This window comes from Triturus cristatus, chromosome 11 (assembly GCF_964204655.1).
Source record: "Triturus cristatus chromosome 11, aTriCri1.1, whole genome shotgun sequence".
NCBI lineage: Eukaryota > Metazoa > Chordata > Amphibia > Caudata > Salamandridae > Triturus > Triturus cristatus.
Window position 1 is genome coordinate 1,144,465,347 of NC_140594.1, and position 14,535 is coordinate 1,144,479,881.

The window sequence follows — 14,535 nt, forward strand, 5'->3', positions numbered from 1 at the left end:
GCAGCTAGATTTTATCCACATGGAGAGGTGCAACAACTTGAAATATGTATTGGTTGTTGTTTGCGCTTTTTCAAAATGGATAGAAGCATATCCCCTAAAGGACAACACTGCTTTATCCACAGCCAAAGCCCTTGTGAAAGAGTTCTTCCCTAGGTTTGGAATGCCAAGAATGGTGTGGAGTGATAATGGGAGTGAATTTGTGGGTCGAGTAATGAAGAATGTGTGTGAGGGGTTAGGGATCAAGCAAAAGTTTCACGCTGCAAATCACCCCCATCAGCTGGATTAGTAGAGTGCTACAATGGCACTCTGAAGCTAAAACTAGCCAAAATCCAGGCGAGCTCCGGTCTTAAATGGCCTGACGCTCTGCCTTTAGCACTCCTATCCACAAGAATGACCGTGCATTCACGAGTGGGACTTAGCCCATATGAAATAATTTTTGGCCGCCCGGCCAATGTATGGGGTGTGCCAAGACCGAAGAAATTCAGCGAAATCGAACATCCAGTACTGCTTGATTATTTGTATGAATTGACGGCTAAATTGCGTGTTTTACACCAACAGGTGCATGATACTCTCCCCCAGGCCTCTGAAGCTCCAGGACACCCTATTGACCCTGGCACGTGGGTGCTCATCAAGAACTTCCAGCGAAAGAGCAATGATGAGCCCCGTTGGATTACCCTCACCTCGTACTTCTGTCTACAAGATCAGCGGTTCGAGTAAAGGGGAAGAAGAACTGGATTCACGGCGCCCACATCAAGAGGATCCCTTTGCCTCTACCATATGACCAGTGGGTCCAGGAGGGTATCGCCGATTCTGAAACAGACACTGTACCTCATTTTGTACCATTTAGTGATGCACGCGTAAGAGGCACAACTTCAGCACAACAGAGTGACAATATTTTGCAAGAAGCTGTGCCACCGTCCATTCGATTGGACACCACAGAGCCTGAACTCTTGTTTCAAGATCAAACAGTACCTGGCCGTTTCCGCTACAACCTGAGACCAAGTCCTATGGACAAATAAATATTCTTTTCCCTTACCTTTTTGTTTTTGATATCATAGCTCTCCCATCTGAAGGACTTTTCTTGATTTTTGTTTTTCGAACCACAATCCGGGTTCAGCTGCAGGGTCGCGGTGCCAAGACTTTGGGGTTCAGGCCGAAGACGTTAGGTCAACGGTTCTGGTTTGTCTAGGGCGTTCCCTGGACCGACAGGCGTACTCCTTAGCAGAAGATACTCACCCGCCGCGAGCGGCACGATTAGAGGATGGAGTTTTTCAAGATGGAGAGACTCGCTGAGGAAATGAACTTTAAAGCAAAAGTATGTAAAATAATGAAGAGCAAACGTTTTGTATTTTTATGTCTGTTTATACTATGTAGTATGATGGTGTTTACTGTAGGATTTGTATTCTTCTCCTCTCAAGAGCCCATTGCACCCACTGTACAGCCTATACCTCCTCCTACTGTCTCCTCACACTCTTTTCACCCTCTGCCTGTACACGAACAAGCTAGACGGTCAGAGTTTGTAAACAACTCGTTTATTCAGCTCCTGCACCAGCACCAACTAGTCATGAATACAACCAATTGCTGGGTGTGTGGTTTAATGCCAAATACCATTAATAAGGGTATTCCTTATCTAGTGCTGCCGTTTAGTTACAAGGGATCGTCATGGGCATTCCAGACCATGTTTCTCTTAGCACTAGATGCCTACTCCCCGAGACAACCGCGTTCCATCAGACCTAGCACCAATAATAAAGCTTTAATGAAAGGAGTTGCCGATATGAGCAGAGATATCGACGCATACTCATCTATTCCCAAGGAGGAATTGAGAGCTTATGTAGGGTGGAACGCGACGGGGTATAGTATTAGTCTGGGTGAAAGGCAGCGGAAAATCTCATCCCCAATTTGGGTCGTACCTCACATGGGTCGGTTCTGTTTACAAGGTAATGGTCAGAATCCAAGAGCTCAACTGGGGAGAAGTGACTGTACTGAAACGTACACCTTTCCGTCACAGTTTTCCCCTGCGTTTTTGGCTGCCAAGGGTACATATTTTGTCTGCAATGACCGAGCATATACATGGTTGCCCCCTGATTTCTCGGGCACATGTTATATTGCAAATCTGCGACCGCCGACATTTACTGCTGCCTCTGACTATCACAAGACCAGAGTTGTGAGAGGCATGATTAGTTAGGAGGATACTGCCGGTCAGGAAGCGGGAGACTTCTTTTTGGGTTTCCTGCCGTTTTGGGGACCTATGGTCAATAGTAGGAACCTGAGGCAACTGACTCGTGTGGTTGAATCCACTGTTAATGTTACGGCTGGTGCCCTTGGTAATTTGACAGCTGAGCTCCAAGCGGATCGCCTCATGACTTTGCAGAACCGCATGGTTCTAGACGTCATACTTGCAGACCGCGGTGGGGTATGTAAGGTTATCCAATCTAGTTGTTGCATTTTCATACCAGATAACGCTCCAACAGTTTATCAAGCCATCTCCAAACTGCATAAAATATCTGAATCCATCCACGTGGATAAAGGAGATTGGTCACTGGTGGGGTGGTTCTGGGAACTGATATCTGCCTGGGGTTGGAAGATTCTGATGGTCATTGGAATGATCTTAGCCATCCTTTTCCTGTTCTGTCTGTGCATACAGTGTGCTCCTGCGATATGTGGCCTCTGTGCTACATTATGTGTAAGGAAACCTGTATCGAGGGACGAGCTAAGTAGTAGGATGATGCTACAGCAACATCTCCATGACTTCGTGAATATTGACCTAGACTCGGATTGATGTGAGCATAGTTATTGCCTATGTAAGGGCAAAAGGAGGGTCTGTGGTACTTTGAAATTTGGGACCGCGTGGGAGACAGGGCCCTACCCCTGTCTATCCCGGTATTAGCGAACCGCTAATGGTCAATGCGGTATGTACAAGTGCTTTGTATAACGTTTCATTGATAAATGCACTATGTATACGTTATTATACATTGACTTCGTGGGTTCCATCTTAGAGCGGTGGCCATCTTATGGTTGCCCTCACATAGGCTACCTATTACGAGCAAATACGGGCCTTTAGAACACATGTGCCTTCCTTTGACTTCTCTGTGACCTGGGCAGCTTGGCTCCGCTGCCCCAGGTCAGTCCGGTCTCACAAGCTCCCCGTTCTACGCCCACCTGTGATTAGCATCAGGGTTTGACACACCATAAAGTCTTTCATCCCACACAAGCCTCCAGCTAATCTCTTCCACACCTGACTCTTCCTGTTTTATGGCTTGTTTTACAAACAGGAGATGCCCGTGTTTATTGGGGCCTGTTGATATCTGATGTGGGATCTGAGCCTCGCTGGGTAAATAATTGTGGGCTGGCTGAACTGGAATGTGGGATGGTCATCATGACTCTGCCTTTTCGTTTGTAATGTATACATGTGAATGACCATGCCATAAAACAAGGAATGTGTGCCTGAAGCATGATATTTTGTATTTAAGGAGAAGCCCGTTTCTGTAACTTTAAGCAGTCTCCTGAGAACATACATGCTGTTGTACTTCTCGGATACCTGTAATTGGTCTGCAGCCAATAAACTGATCTTTGACTTCACCCAGAAGACTCTGTGTTTCTGTAGGTCTGAAACAGGAAGAACCCGAAGTCTTAGGGTGTGTTCCCCTGCACCGCTGGGCTTTAAATTCCCAGTACTTCACAGGGAACAATGGCACAGAGGCCAACCTATGCTGAACACACCGAGAATGTCCACAGTGTTGGATGACACACATGATTCCTAGGAAAAGGTGTCTCAGGGGACTGTAGTGGGCACACTGTTCATTGGTCCTGGAATCATCTGACTGTAACATGAGCAACCGTCCCGGCACTATGCATATCTCCCACTCATGCACATCATGTCTGAGGCCACAACATCGGTCATGCATGCTGCAAGTCTGTTCAATTTTAAGCCTCACACTCCTATGTTGAGACTCAGCATCAGTGCCAACAATTATGGACCCCCAAATTACTGAACAGGACAGGGCACAGGCAAGGTGCCAACACATGTCACAGACCACCCCCGCACATGATGCAGCAAGCATTGTGCACTTGGATTAACTGGCAGCCTAGATGACCATGTGCAAGAGTGATTACACACAGACCAGGGAACACATGTCAAGGAGGGGAAGGGAGGAAGAACAGCCCCGGTTGACTTGGGGCAACAGGATATGCACTGCACATATAAAACCTGGCAGTGTATCCATGCGACTGAGTAGTTCCCACTTCTTTACATGATGTTTCCATGTAGGGGACTCTGGCTATCCCAACATGCCATGGCTGATGACGCTTCTCCGCAACCCCAGAACAGCTGCAGATCACCGTTACAACAACACCCATGGACAGACCAGGCGAGTGATTGAGAGGACGTTTGGCCTCCTGAAGAGCCGATTCCAGTGCCTTCACAAGACAGGCGGATCCCTCCCATATGCACCGCTGAAGGTCTGCAAAATCTTCATTGTGTGCTGCATGCTGCACAACATGGCAGTGGAGAAAGCTGTGCCACTCATCCTGGATCCGTATGAGCAGGAACATCCACCCGTGGAGGATGAAGGGCTTGGTCACGAGGCAAGTGAGGAGGAGGAGGACATCCGGAGTCAGCTCATATGCAACTTCTTCTCATAATGGTGAGTCCCTGGGTCTGAGTGTGCACGCTTTGAGCCTTGTGTGGCATGTATTGCGATGCGTGTGTCCTGCTGACTGAATGCTAAGTGACTTTGAGGTGTGTTCTGATGTGTCACTCGAGTGATGATGTCATTCCACACATTGTAGCTGAGACAGTACATTTAAAACTAGCATGGTGACAACCTTATTCCTGTAGAGTCAATGACCATGCATGCGGTTGACTATCTTTTCGGTGACTTCTTGTGTGTCTGTCATCCCAAGGTAGTTGTGCATGCTGTCTGCTCGTGGCATCGTTGGGCTCCTGCTATTTCTCATGAGTATTGCAACGTGTGCTGAATCAGCGTTACATGCACGGACATGGTGAAAAGTCTCCTTTGGGTAGGATTGCAGCAAGGCATTTTGGGTGTGGTAGTTGTTTGGAATGTGTGGGCATTGCTCTTGTGCATGTTTTGTTACTATGCATACATGTCGACTCACCATGGGGCACCTGGCATGTAGCATGACTCCCATGAATTGATAGTCACCCTACGTGACAGTCATCTGTAATGGGATTGTGGATTGTGAGGAAGGCATCAATGTGTGTGAAACTTCCCTCTGAAACATACGGGAGGCTACGGGTGGACATAGTGTGGGACATCCCCATAAGAGGCTCAATGGGGAATTGCAGCCTCTCTGTGTGCAGCAGGGGTTGTTTGGCTCACCCCCTTCACTTGTGTGCCAGTTCAATGGATTTACAGCATCTGTGGTGTGAAGGGGGTGTCCAGTGTAGGTCCCACATGTTCAGCCAAAAGACCTGTGAGTCTGTTCATATTGATGCATTTCCCTTGGTGTGGGTCTGAGTAATAAAGGTGTTCCTCAACCTCCAAGGTGCCTCATCTCTGTCAATGCAGGTCTCTTGCCACTGTGCATGCGGCATCTCTGGCATAGTTGTCAAAGATTGTGCATATGAGTCTATGTGTAGATTAGCAACATGCATGCTGTTCTTTATGGATTATAATCTCTATTGTGCATGAAGTCCATGGTTGTGTATGTATTTGGGCATGTTCGTCCCCTCAACACCTGCTCAGGGTGTGTTTCCTGTGCACAGCTTGGCCTTCAGTTTCCTGATCCGGTGTCAGTCATCTTTGATGATTGTGCATCCATTGTCTCTGGGTGTGCCATGGGAAACCGGACACTCCTTCCTTTACATACGCCTGTTGCAGTTGGCCTTTCTGACATCCTTGTCTTTGTGTGCAACTTGTGGCATATTTTCCAGGACATGCCACCTGCTGCTGCAGCCCCTGCAGCAAGGGCACACAGAGTTTCCGGATTTGGCAACACACACGCCTCAAAGATGCTCCTCCCTTCCTCCCTCCACCCATTCATTTGGCTGTCATCAGCTTGTCTGTGCCACTGTTGCGGCCACGCAGTGCCACAGGCTGGACCGTCTGCACATGCAATGTGCACATTGCACGACCCTCATGTCCTTGCATGACCCATATCACACTACAGTCTGATGTTGCAGCCACCCTCCATGCAATGTCCATCCGCATATCTACAGCCTGCTCTCAGGCATACACTAAGCGCACACACAACACCTTTGCATGATGAGTGTGCAACTCCGACTGCCTACACAGCGCTGCCACGCCTTCCAGACCCTGTCACACCAACCAGGTAATGTCCCTCCTACTCCCCACCGGCTCTGTACCCCAGCAAGGCCATGTGCGTGGGACTCAAGGCTTCTTCATGTAGTATGGTGTCGTCATCTGGCACATGGCACAGGTATCATCTCTCAGCATGTCAATCTACAATGTGTCCAGGACCCCCCTCACCACCATCACATGCACACAGCACCTCATCATCAGCTCGTATGCTATTGGCAGCCAGGTGCTCCTCACCCTCACCAAAGACGCCGAAATTTCCAGTTCCAATAATCAAGAATGCATGAGATCCATTGATGAATGGCTGAACATCAGCCACCTGAGGCTGGACTTGTACAGGACTGAGGTAATCATCTGCGGATTGTCCCCTTACAGCTGGGGCAACTGCTTGTTTCCCACCCGCAAGTGCCCTGCACAAGCACCCAGTGGGCACGCACACAAGATGGTGTGCATCATGTATTGCTCGCTCACATTTGCCATGGTAATCACCAGCATCTGTACCTCAGGCTGCAACACCCTCTGCATTATACACATGATCCACAGATAGATCCACTCCAAGGAAAGACAGACCATCCCCCAGGTCCACGACAACATCCGTGTCAAATACTGCCCTGCCCTCTGCGGAGCAAGTACATCCAAACTCCCGGGAAACTAGTACACATCCAGGGTGCATCTGCACACCTCAGCTTCAACATCCCGCGCCCCAGCCACATCACCGTCCACCAGAGATAGCTGCAATGGATCACTGTGTGCTGCAGGATGACCTTCAGACTACCCACCCACACTCAGGAGGCAGGCCACTACCCCGACCCCAAACCAACCTTGTACCACTGTCATACGAGACCCCGTTGGGCCATCTCCGTGCATCCAACCATGCCCTGGCCACCATTCTTCACATCCACCGTACTCCAGCATGCAGGACATAGTTCTCCCACCTGGGAAAACATACCTGGGACTCCCTTCCCGGGAACCTCCACATGAGCCATGACCTCTACGCCTTAATGATACTCTTCCAAATAGGTCTGTCCGCACAGTATTGCAAGCCCACCCTCAGCAGCTTGAGGCCATCACAGGTGAGTATTGTGCTCCATGTCTGCATTGCATGATACATTGTGACCCATGTGTGTCCTGTACCAGACTCAGATCCAAGGTTATGGATGGGTGGAGTTAGTTCAACACTCAGGCATAGTTTGACATTTACACACACATATGTTGTGGACTAATGCAAAATGACTGCAACATCTCATAATATGAAATAAATCTTTTTATTTGCGGTGGGGACGTGTTTTGGTAGATAAAATAAGGTGCTCTACTGGGTGCATGGAATCCAAAGTTCACAGGGGGAGATGGTATCCTTGGCATTAGAAGTCATCAGAGTCCAGATCACAGTGTTGGTCATCATTGGTCAGACTGTGACCAGCAAGTCCATGTGGCAGAGAATGTCATTGGATGTGGTGCTGCTGTTGCGCCAGAGGGCCAGGTGCCAGGCCAGGTGACCTGGGAGATGTGGATGGTCCGCTGCCTCTCACTGTCTTTTCCGTGGACGACCCACCTTCCTCCGGGGACCCTCAGATGCAGGCCTTGACGATGTTTGGGACGCTCCGTCGGACGAATCCTCCTCCTCCTCCTCCCTCCCTGTGGCTGGTGCTGGTCTGCGCCTGGTGTCACAGGGAGGGTTGCCCATGTTGTCGGCGATCCGACGGAGTGAATGGCTTATGTCCCTTTGCACCGCCAGGAGCTCACCCAGTCTTGCCTCCATCAGGTCCTTGGTGTTGTTGTTGACTGGCATGTTGCTCGGCCTGCAGGTTCTTCATCTCGTCGAGGGTCCCCTTCATCTCTGTGAGGCTCCCCACTACCTGGCTGATGCCCCTGGTGTCACGCCGGTATGTGTCCAGGATGTGGCGTATGTGTGACATACCGGTTCCCTCAGCTGGCTGGTCAGGTTCTCGCCTCCGCCTGCCTCCACTCCCACCACCCCTGCCCAAACAAGCCTGGCCTGCCGTTGTGGGCACATCGGGTCTACGGGACCCCTGAGGGATGGAATTTGTGGGGTTGCCTGCCTCCTCCTGGGTGCCCGGAGAACCTTGTCCCTCCTGGTCAGACTGGCTCTGTTGTTCAGTGCGAGCAGGGCTCCTGGGTGTCTCCTGGGATGTGGCAGGAATGGGGGTGGTGGTTGGCACAGATGTACCTGAAGCAGGTGCTGTGATTGTTCCCCCCATTGTTGGGGGGAGATCCATGACGTTGCCCTGTGTGTAAGAGAGAGACAATGTCAATGCTGTTTTTTAGCGACATCCATGTTTCATAAATATTCAAGTTGGCACAGTTCCTCCAGGTAGTTGGATGTGCCTAGCATTCCTCTCAATGTCCACTTGTGGATGGTTATGTTGCGGGGGACAGATTGATATGTTCTCCTGAGTGTTTGACCTGTAGAATTATGGCTAGGATGCTTATTTGGCTATGGATTGATCTTGTTGTGTCACATGTCCATTGTGAGTGGATGAATCCGTTGCCTGCCCCAGGGGTCTGTGCTTGTGTAAGGGGGGGGGGGGGGTTGTGACCGGGCCTGCTGTTGTGTGAAGTATGATTTGTCATTGGGTCTCCCAGGTGATGTGTCTGTCCCCTCATGGTGCATGCTGGCATGACAGTGAGTGTGAGTTCCTGTGCTAGATATCTGAGCTAGTGGAGTTGGTGTTTGAGTGTACAGTGGTCACAGGAGGGCCTTGTGCTGCATACAGCAGGGCCAAGTGTTAGCTACCTTGTCAGTACTTTGCCAGTCCCTGTGCCTTGGGCATGGTGCATGGGTATGTACCTAGGCCATATGGGATGAGGGCATTGGTGTCTGCTTCTGAGTGTCACAATGTGTTTTGTGAGGTCCACCCTCCCAGCATCCCGGACATCCAGTCTTGGGTTTGTGGTTCGTGTAGCCTGGGCATGGCATGGCCTTGCTTTGTGAATGGGGCATGGACATGTTAGTGGCATGAGCGTGCTTATTGAGTGTGGTTGTGTCCGGTGAGGGCTTGGCGGTAGTTGCGTGCATTTGGTGTATTTGGGGTGTGGATGCCATTGCCCCCGTGTTACGCAAGTAGTTTGTGTACTCACGAGGCTCTCCGACTCCTTCGACTCCATGTACTCCCAGCGGTGGAAGCAGGGCCATCACCTTCTCCTCCCAGGGATGGTAATGTACGGGTCTGCGGAGCAGCCCACCTCCAGTGATGTTGCTCTGGGCGTATTCCTCGTTCATTTTCCGCTTGACTGCCCTGCGCAGGTCGTACCACCTGGCTTGGCATTCATGCCTGGTCCTTCGGATGGGCGCAACAGCATTCACCTTATTGACGATCCTCTGCCACAGGCTAGTTTTTTGGGCTATGCTGGTCTGTCTGACCAATGTTCCAAACAGCTGTGGCTCGACTCTGATGACTTCGTTGACAAGCAGGTCCAGCTCCAACTTTGGATTCTTGTCTGTGGGCATGGTGTGGGGTGTGGGTGTGGATGGTTGTGGGTGTGTGGGTGTGAATGTGACGATGTGTGTGTGAATGTGAAGAGGGGTTGTTTGTGAAGGAGGTTGTGTGAAGGTGTGTAAGTTAAGGTGTAGTTAAGGTGTTAGTAAGGTGCAGTTGTTTGTCTGTGGTGTCTGGCAGCAGTGGGTCTGTTTCAAAGGCTCATGGGTTGTGTGTGTGGGCCCTTTTTATTGGTCCATTTGTGGGTGTGGCTGGGTTTGAATTTTTGGTTGGTGTGTTATGAGAGGTGGTTGTGATTTTGGGCCTCTGTTTGCCTGTTTAGATGTGCCAGGTCAGTCATTGAGATATATTTTGTCATGTAGACGTGTTTTGTGGTGTTGTGCAAGTCAAATTGACACTCCTTGTGCTGTTTTACAGTGTCCTGATTCTGTACGAGTCTTTTTCGCGTAGGTAAGGTCCGTACATACGCGATGCTGGGTGAGGGTGCTGGGGTACGGTGTTGGGGTACGGTGCGTACAGGTACGGGACTGGGGTATGGGCCTGGGGCGCGGCGCGTACAGGCACTAGGGTCCTAGGGTACGGTGCGTACAGGTACGGGGCTGGGATATGGGCCTGGGGTGCGGCGCGTACAAGTGGGGGGCTGGGGTACGGGCCTGGGGTATGGTGCGTACAGGTACAGGGCTGGGGTACGTGCCTGGGGTACGGCGCGTACAGGTGGGGGGCTGGGGTATGGTGCATACAGGTACAGGGCTGGGGTACGTGCCTGGGGTGCGGCACGTACAGGTGGGGGGCTGGGGTACGGGCCTGGGGTATGATGCGTACAGGTACGGGGCTGGGGTACGCACCTGGGGTGCGGCGTGTACAGGCACTACGGTCCTGGGGTACGGTGCGTACAGGTACGGGGCTGGGATACGGGCCTGGGGTGTGGCGCGTACAGGTGGGGGGCTGGGGAACGGGCCTGGGGTATGGTGCGTACAGGTATGGGGCTGGGGTACGCGCCTGGGGTGTGGTGCGTACAGGCACTACGGTCCTGGGGTACGGTGCTTACAGGTACGTGGCTGGGATACGGGCCTGGGGTGTGCCGCGTACAGGTGGGGGGCTGGGGTACGGGCCTGGGGTACGGTGCGTACAGGTACGGGGCTGGGAGATGGGCCTGGGGTGCGGCGCGTACAGGTGCGGGGCTGGGGTACAGGCCTGGGGTATGGTGCGTACAGGTACGGGGCTGGGGTACGCGCCTGGGGTGCGGCGCGTACAGGTGGGGAGCTGGGGTATGGTGTTGGGGTATGGTGCGTTCAGGTACGGGGCTGGGGTACGGGCCTGGGGTGCAGTGCGTACAGGCACTACGGTCCTGGGGTGCGGCGCGTACAGGTGCGGGGCTGGGGTACGGGCCTGGGGTACGGTGCGTACAGGTACGGGGCTGGGGTATGCACCTGGGGTGCGGAGCGTACAGGTGGGACTGGGGTATGGTGTTGGGGTACGGTGCGTACAGGTACGGGGCTGGGGTACGGGCCTGGGGTGCAGCGCATACAGGCACTACGGTCCTGGGGTGCGGCGCATACATGTGCGGGCTGGGGTACGGTCCTGGGGTACACCGCGTACAGGTGTGGGGCTGGGGTACGGTCCGGAGGTATGGTGCGGAGTGGGGGTTACGGTGCTGACATATGGGGGTACGGTGCTGACATATGCGGGGGAGAGAGGGCTGTACGACTCGTATCCGGGCACAAGTTTACCCGTGTACATGTGTGCTACAGCGTTCGCTCCGTACAGGGCCTTTTACATGCGGTTGTGTATTCGGACGGGCGGTACGGATCATACTTGCGCGCTCGGACTTCTGTTTTACAGTTTGCACTTAAAAATGTCCGGCTCCCTCTGGTACACTTTTCCTGACGCTATTCATATGTATTTTTAACGTACAAATCGTACTGCGCCGGTTGCAGGGCACTTGTACGAATCGTACGTAAAAATATACGGATACGAGTCGTACGCAAATTTTTTTTAACGAATCGGCACCTTCGTGTGTCTTCCAAATATGTGGTACATCGGAGATTAGATTATTTCTTATTAAAAAGTTAGTACATATATATGTTGCATTCATGTATGATGTAAGATTGTTATATGCTTGAATTTTACAACTCAAGGCAGCCAGAGTTCTCTCACTGCTCGTCTTATTTTCTTAATTTGTATACTACTAAATACCTATATATTTTCCAGGTTACACACTTTGTATAGCCTTATACTTGATCAACTGAAATCTCTGAATAGTGAGTTATTAGCTTTTATATATTTCCACTAGTTGACCAGTATAATAATGTTGATGTACAAACTGGATTGATTTGATTTTAGATATTTCTGATCACTTGTTGTGAATGCACATTTTGCTAGCTTTTGCAAATAGCTTAAATATGTTACTTTATAGAAGATTAACAATAATTGATGTTCTTAAGTTGGAATCATATGAATGTTCATGTGCATTGATTTCTCTGAAGTCAGTTTGTGACAAGAATTTCCATTCAACAAGAAGTGAGAAAATACCACAACTATTCAAATACTAATATTGCAAATGCATTGCTGCATTTACAAATACTTTTCACTGAAATATTTTGTGATACATTATTATTTTAAGTATACATGCTCATATTTCAGTCGATATACCGAGTTGATCTTTGCTCTTTACATCTAATGATGAAACCAGTACGTAGTTTTTTCCATTGAATTTGAAAAGTGAACTAAACTAACACTAAGTTTGTTTAAAATTCAGATATTTGGCATGCAAACAGACAAATATTTCATCCATGGCTTGGTTTTAAGCAGCCTTGAAGCTAAAGGGGAATGCTTCTGAGGATGATGATCAATACACATATTAGTACAGTTCTGCTGCAGAAACTAACCTACTAAAAATAAGCCTCTCATAATTCAACTCAGTTGGATAAAAAATTATTTAAAAGTAAAAACTCCAAAACTAGTGAGGACCCTATATACGTAAATGGTGCTTGCAAATGTGGATTATTTGACTGTGTGCAAATATGATAGCAGGAAAGGTGTGAATGCATTATTGTGTTTGAAATTCAGCAAATATTCTTGCTTCTTAGACATGTGTTGTAATTCTCTTAACCAGCTAGATAGTTTCAAACCTCGGGAAGGTAATGAATATGCACTCCTTGTATGATTGGGATCCTTTTTGTTTCCAGGAAAGAAGCATGGATAACATATCTCTACATATAATTTAATGACACATATATTTTCAAAAACACAAAAGATTCTTCAGTAATTTAACATTTATTCTCATTTTTCATTTAAAAGTCTCTATAGATTAGACATTGCTCATGTGTAAATATTATTCTTTTGATACTCCTGAACATCTATTCCTAATATAAATAATCAGGTGCACTAGAAGGACTGTTTAATAGTACCCGAGATATCAGTTACATTCTAAAACACGGAAAAAAGGTAGAACAAAATTAAATGTAATATCTTAAATTCAAAGCCTAAACAGAAACTTGCCAAAAGTAATCCAGTTTAGTGTGACCTGGAAATCTCTGTTGTATAGAATTTGAAAAGCAAGGGTTCCAGTGAATCGGCTTTAATGACTTGAAAACCTCAAACAAGCACAGAAATTGCAAATATGTATTCTCCAGTTTTGGTAAGGAGAGATTACAATGTCCCTGCTTACTGAAGGTGGATTATCCCCAGCAGGTACATGTATGCAGGCAGCTAAAAACTGCGTTTTGTAAATTTGAAAAAACTGTTTGTACATGCATGAAAGCACATTTATGAAAATTATACCTGTTTTATAAAGTAAACTCTCACCTGTGTATTCTGAAAATGTACTACTATTTCCCAGTACACCATTTTCACCCACAGCAAAGACACTGAATGTGTACAGGTTGCCAGGTATTAAATTTAAGATGGACACATTTTCATACAACGTTGTCACATTTGAGGCTGGATTTCCTAAAACTTGCACTAAGTAGGAGCTTCTTTTGCCAGTCGGTGGTAGCCAGCTCATAGAAATTGAATCAATGGTGACATCTGTCCGCTTTAGATTGTTGGTTACATTGGGTACTGAAATGAGAAAATGGATTGTGAAATACCACTAATAGAATTAGTTACATACTTGTCACAAGTAGTTTTCAAAACAGAAAAGCGTCATACTTTTTTTAAAAAAGACACCTGTTAATTGCAGCAATATACAGCATTACGGATCTCACAATAGAGTGAGCTACTTCCCAACACCACTGCCTCTTTGGTTTCGAAATTCAAAATTGAGATTTTTAATAAAAATTATAAATTATCAAATGAGCAAGTAAAGTTTCCTATAAAATCAGTTCAGTTGTGATAACTTATTCTAAACCCCGATCTGTGAGTAACTGTAACTGAATCCCATTGATTATAGAAAAATCATATCCCAAATTGATCACTTAAGCAGTGTTTACATAACGTTTAAATGTTCAATTAACAGACAATTAGTGTGTCTTCCAAATATGTGGTACATTGGAGATTAGATTATTTCTTATTAAAAAGTTAGTACATATATATTTTGCATTCATATATGATGTAAGATTGTTATATGCTTGAATTTTACAACTCAAGGCAGCCAGAGTTCTCTCACTGCTCGTCTTATTTTCTTAATTTGTATACTATTAAATACCTATATATTTTCCAGGTTACACACTTTGTATAGCCTTCTACTTGAACTACTGAAATCTCTGAATAGTGAGTTAGTAGCTTTTATATATTTTCACTAGTTGACCAGTATATTAATGTTGATGTACTAACTGGATTGATTTGATTTTAGA

At 48.0% G+C, this 14,535-nt stretch overlaps 1 protein-coding gene across 1 annotated transcript in view; it reads right to left on the reverse strand.

Moving 5' to 3' along the window:
• The window catches only part of LOC146788598 (tenascin-X-like), a 694,637-nt gene that overhangs the window by 94,946 nt on the left and 585,156 nt on the right, over positions 1–14,535 (reverse strand). The window contains exon 43 of the mRNA XM_085633173.1: positions 13,322–13,801. Within this exon, the coding sequence (XP_085489299.1) occupies positions 13,322–13,801 (480 nt within the window). The remainder of the gene's footprint in view (positions 1–13,321; positions 13,802–14,535) is intronic.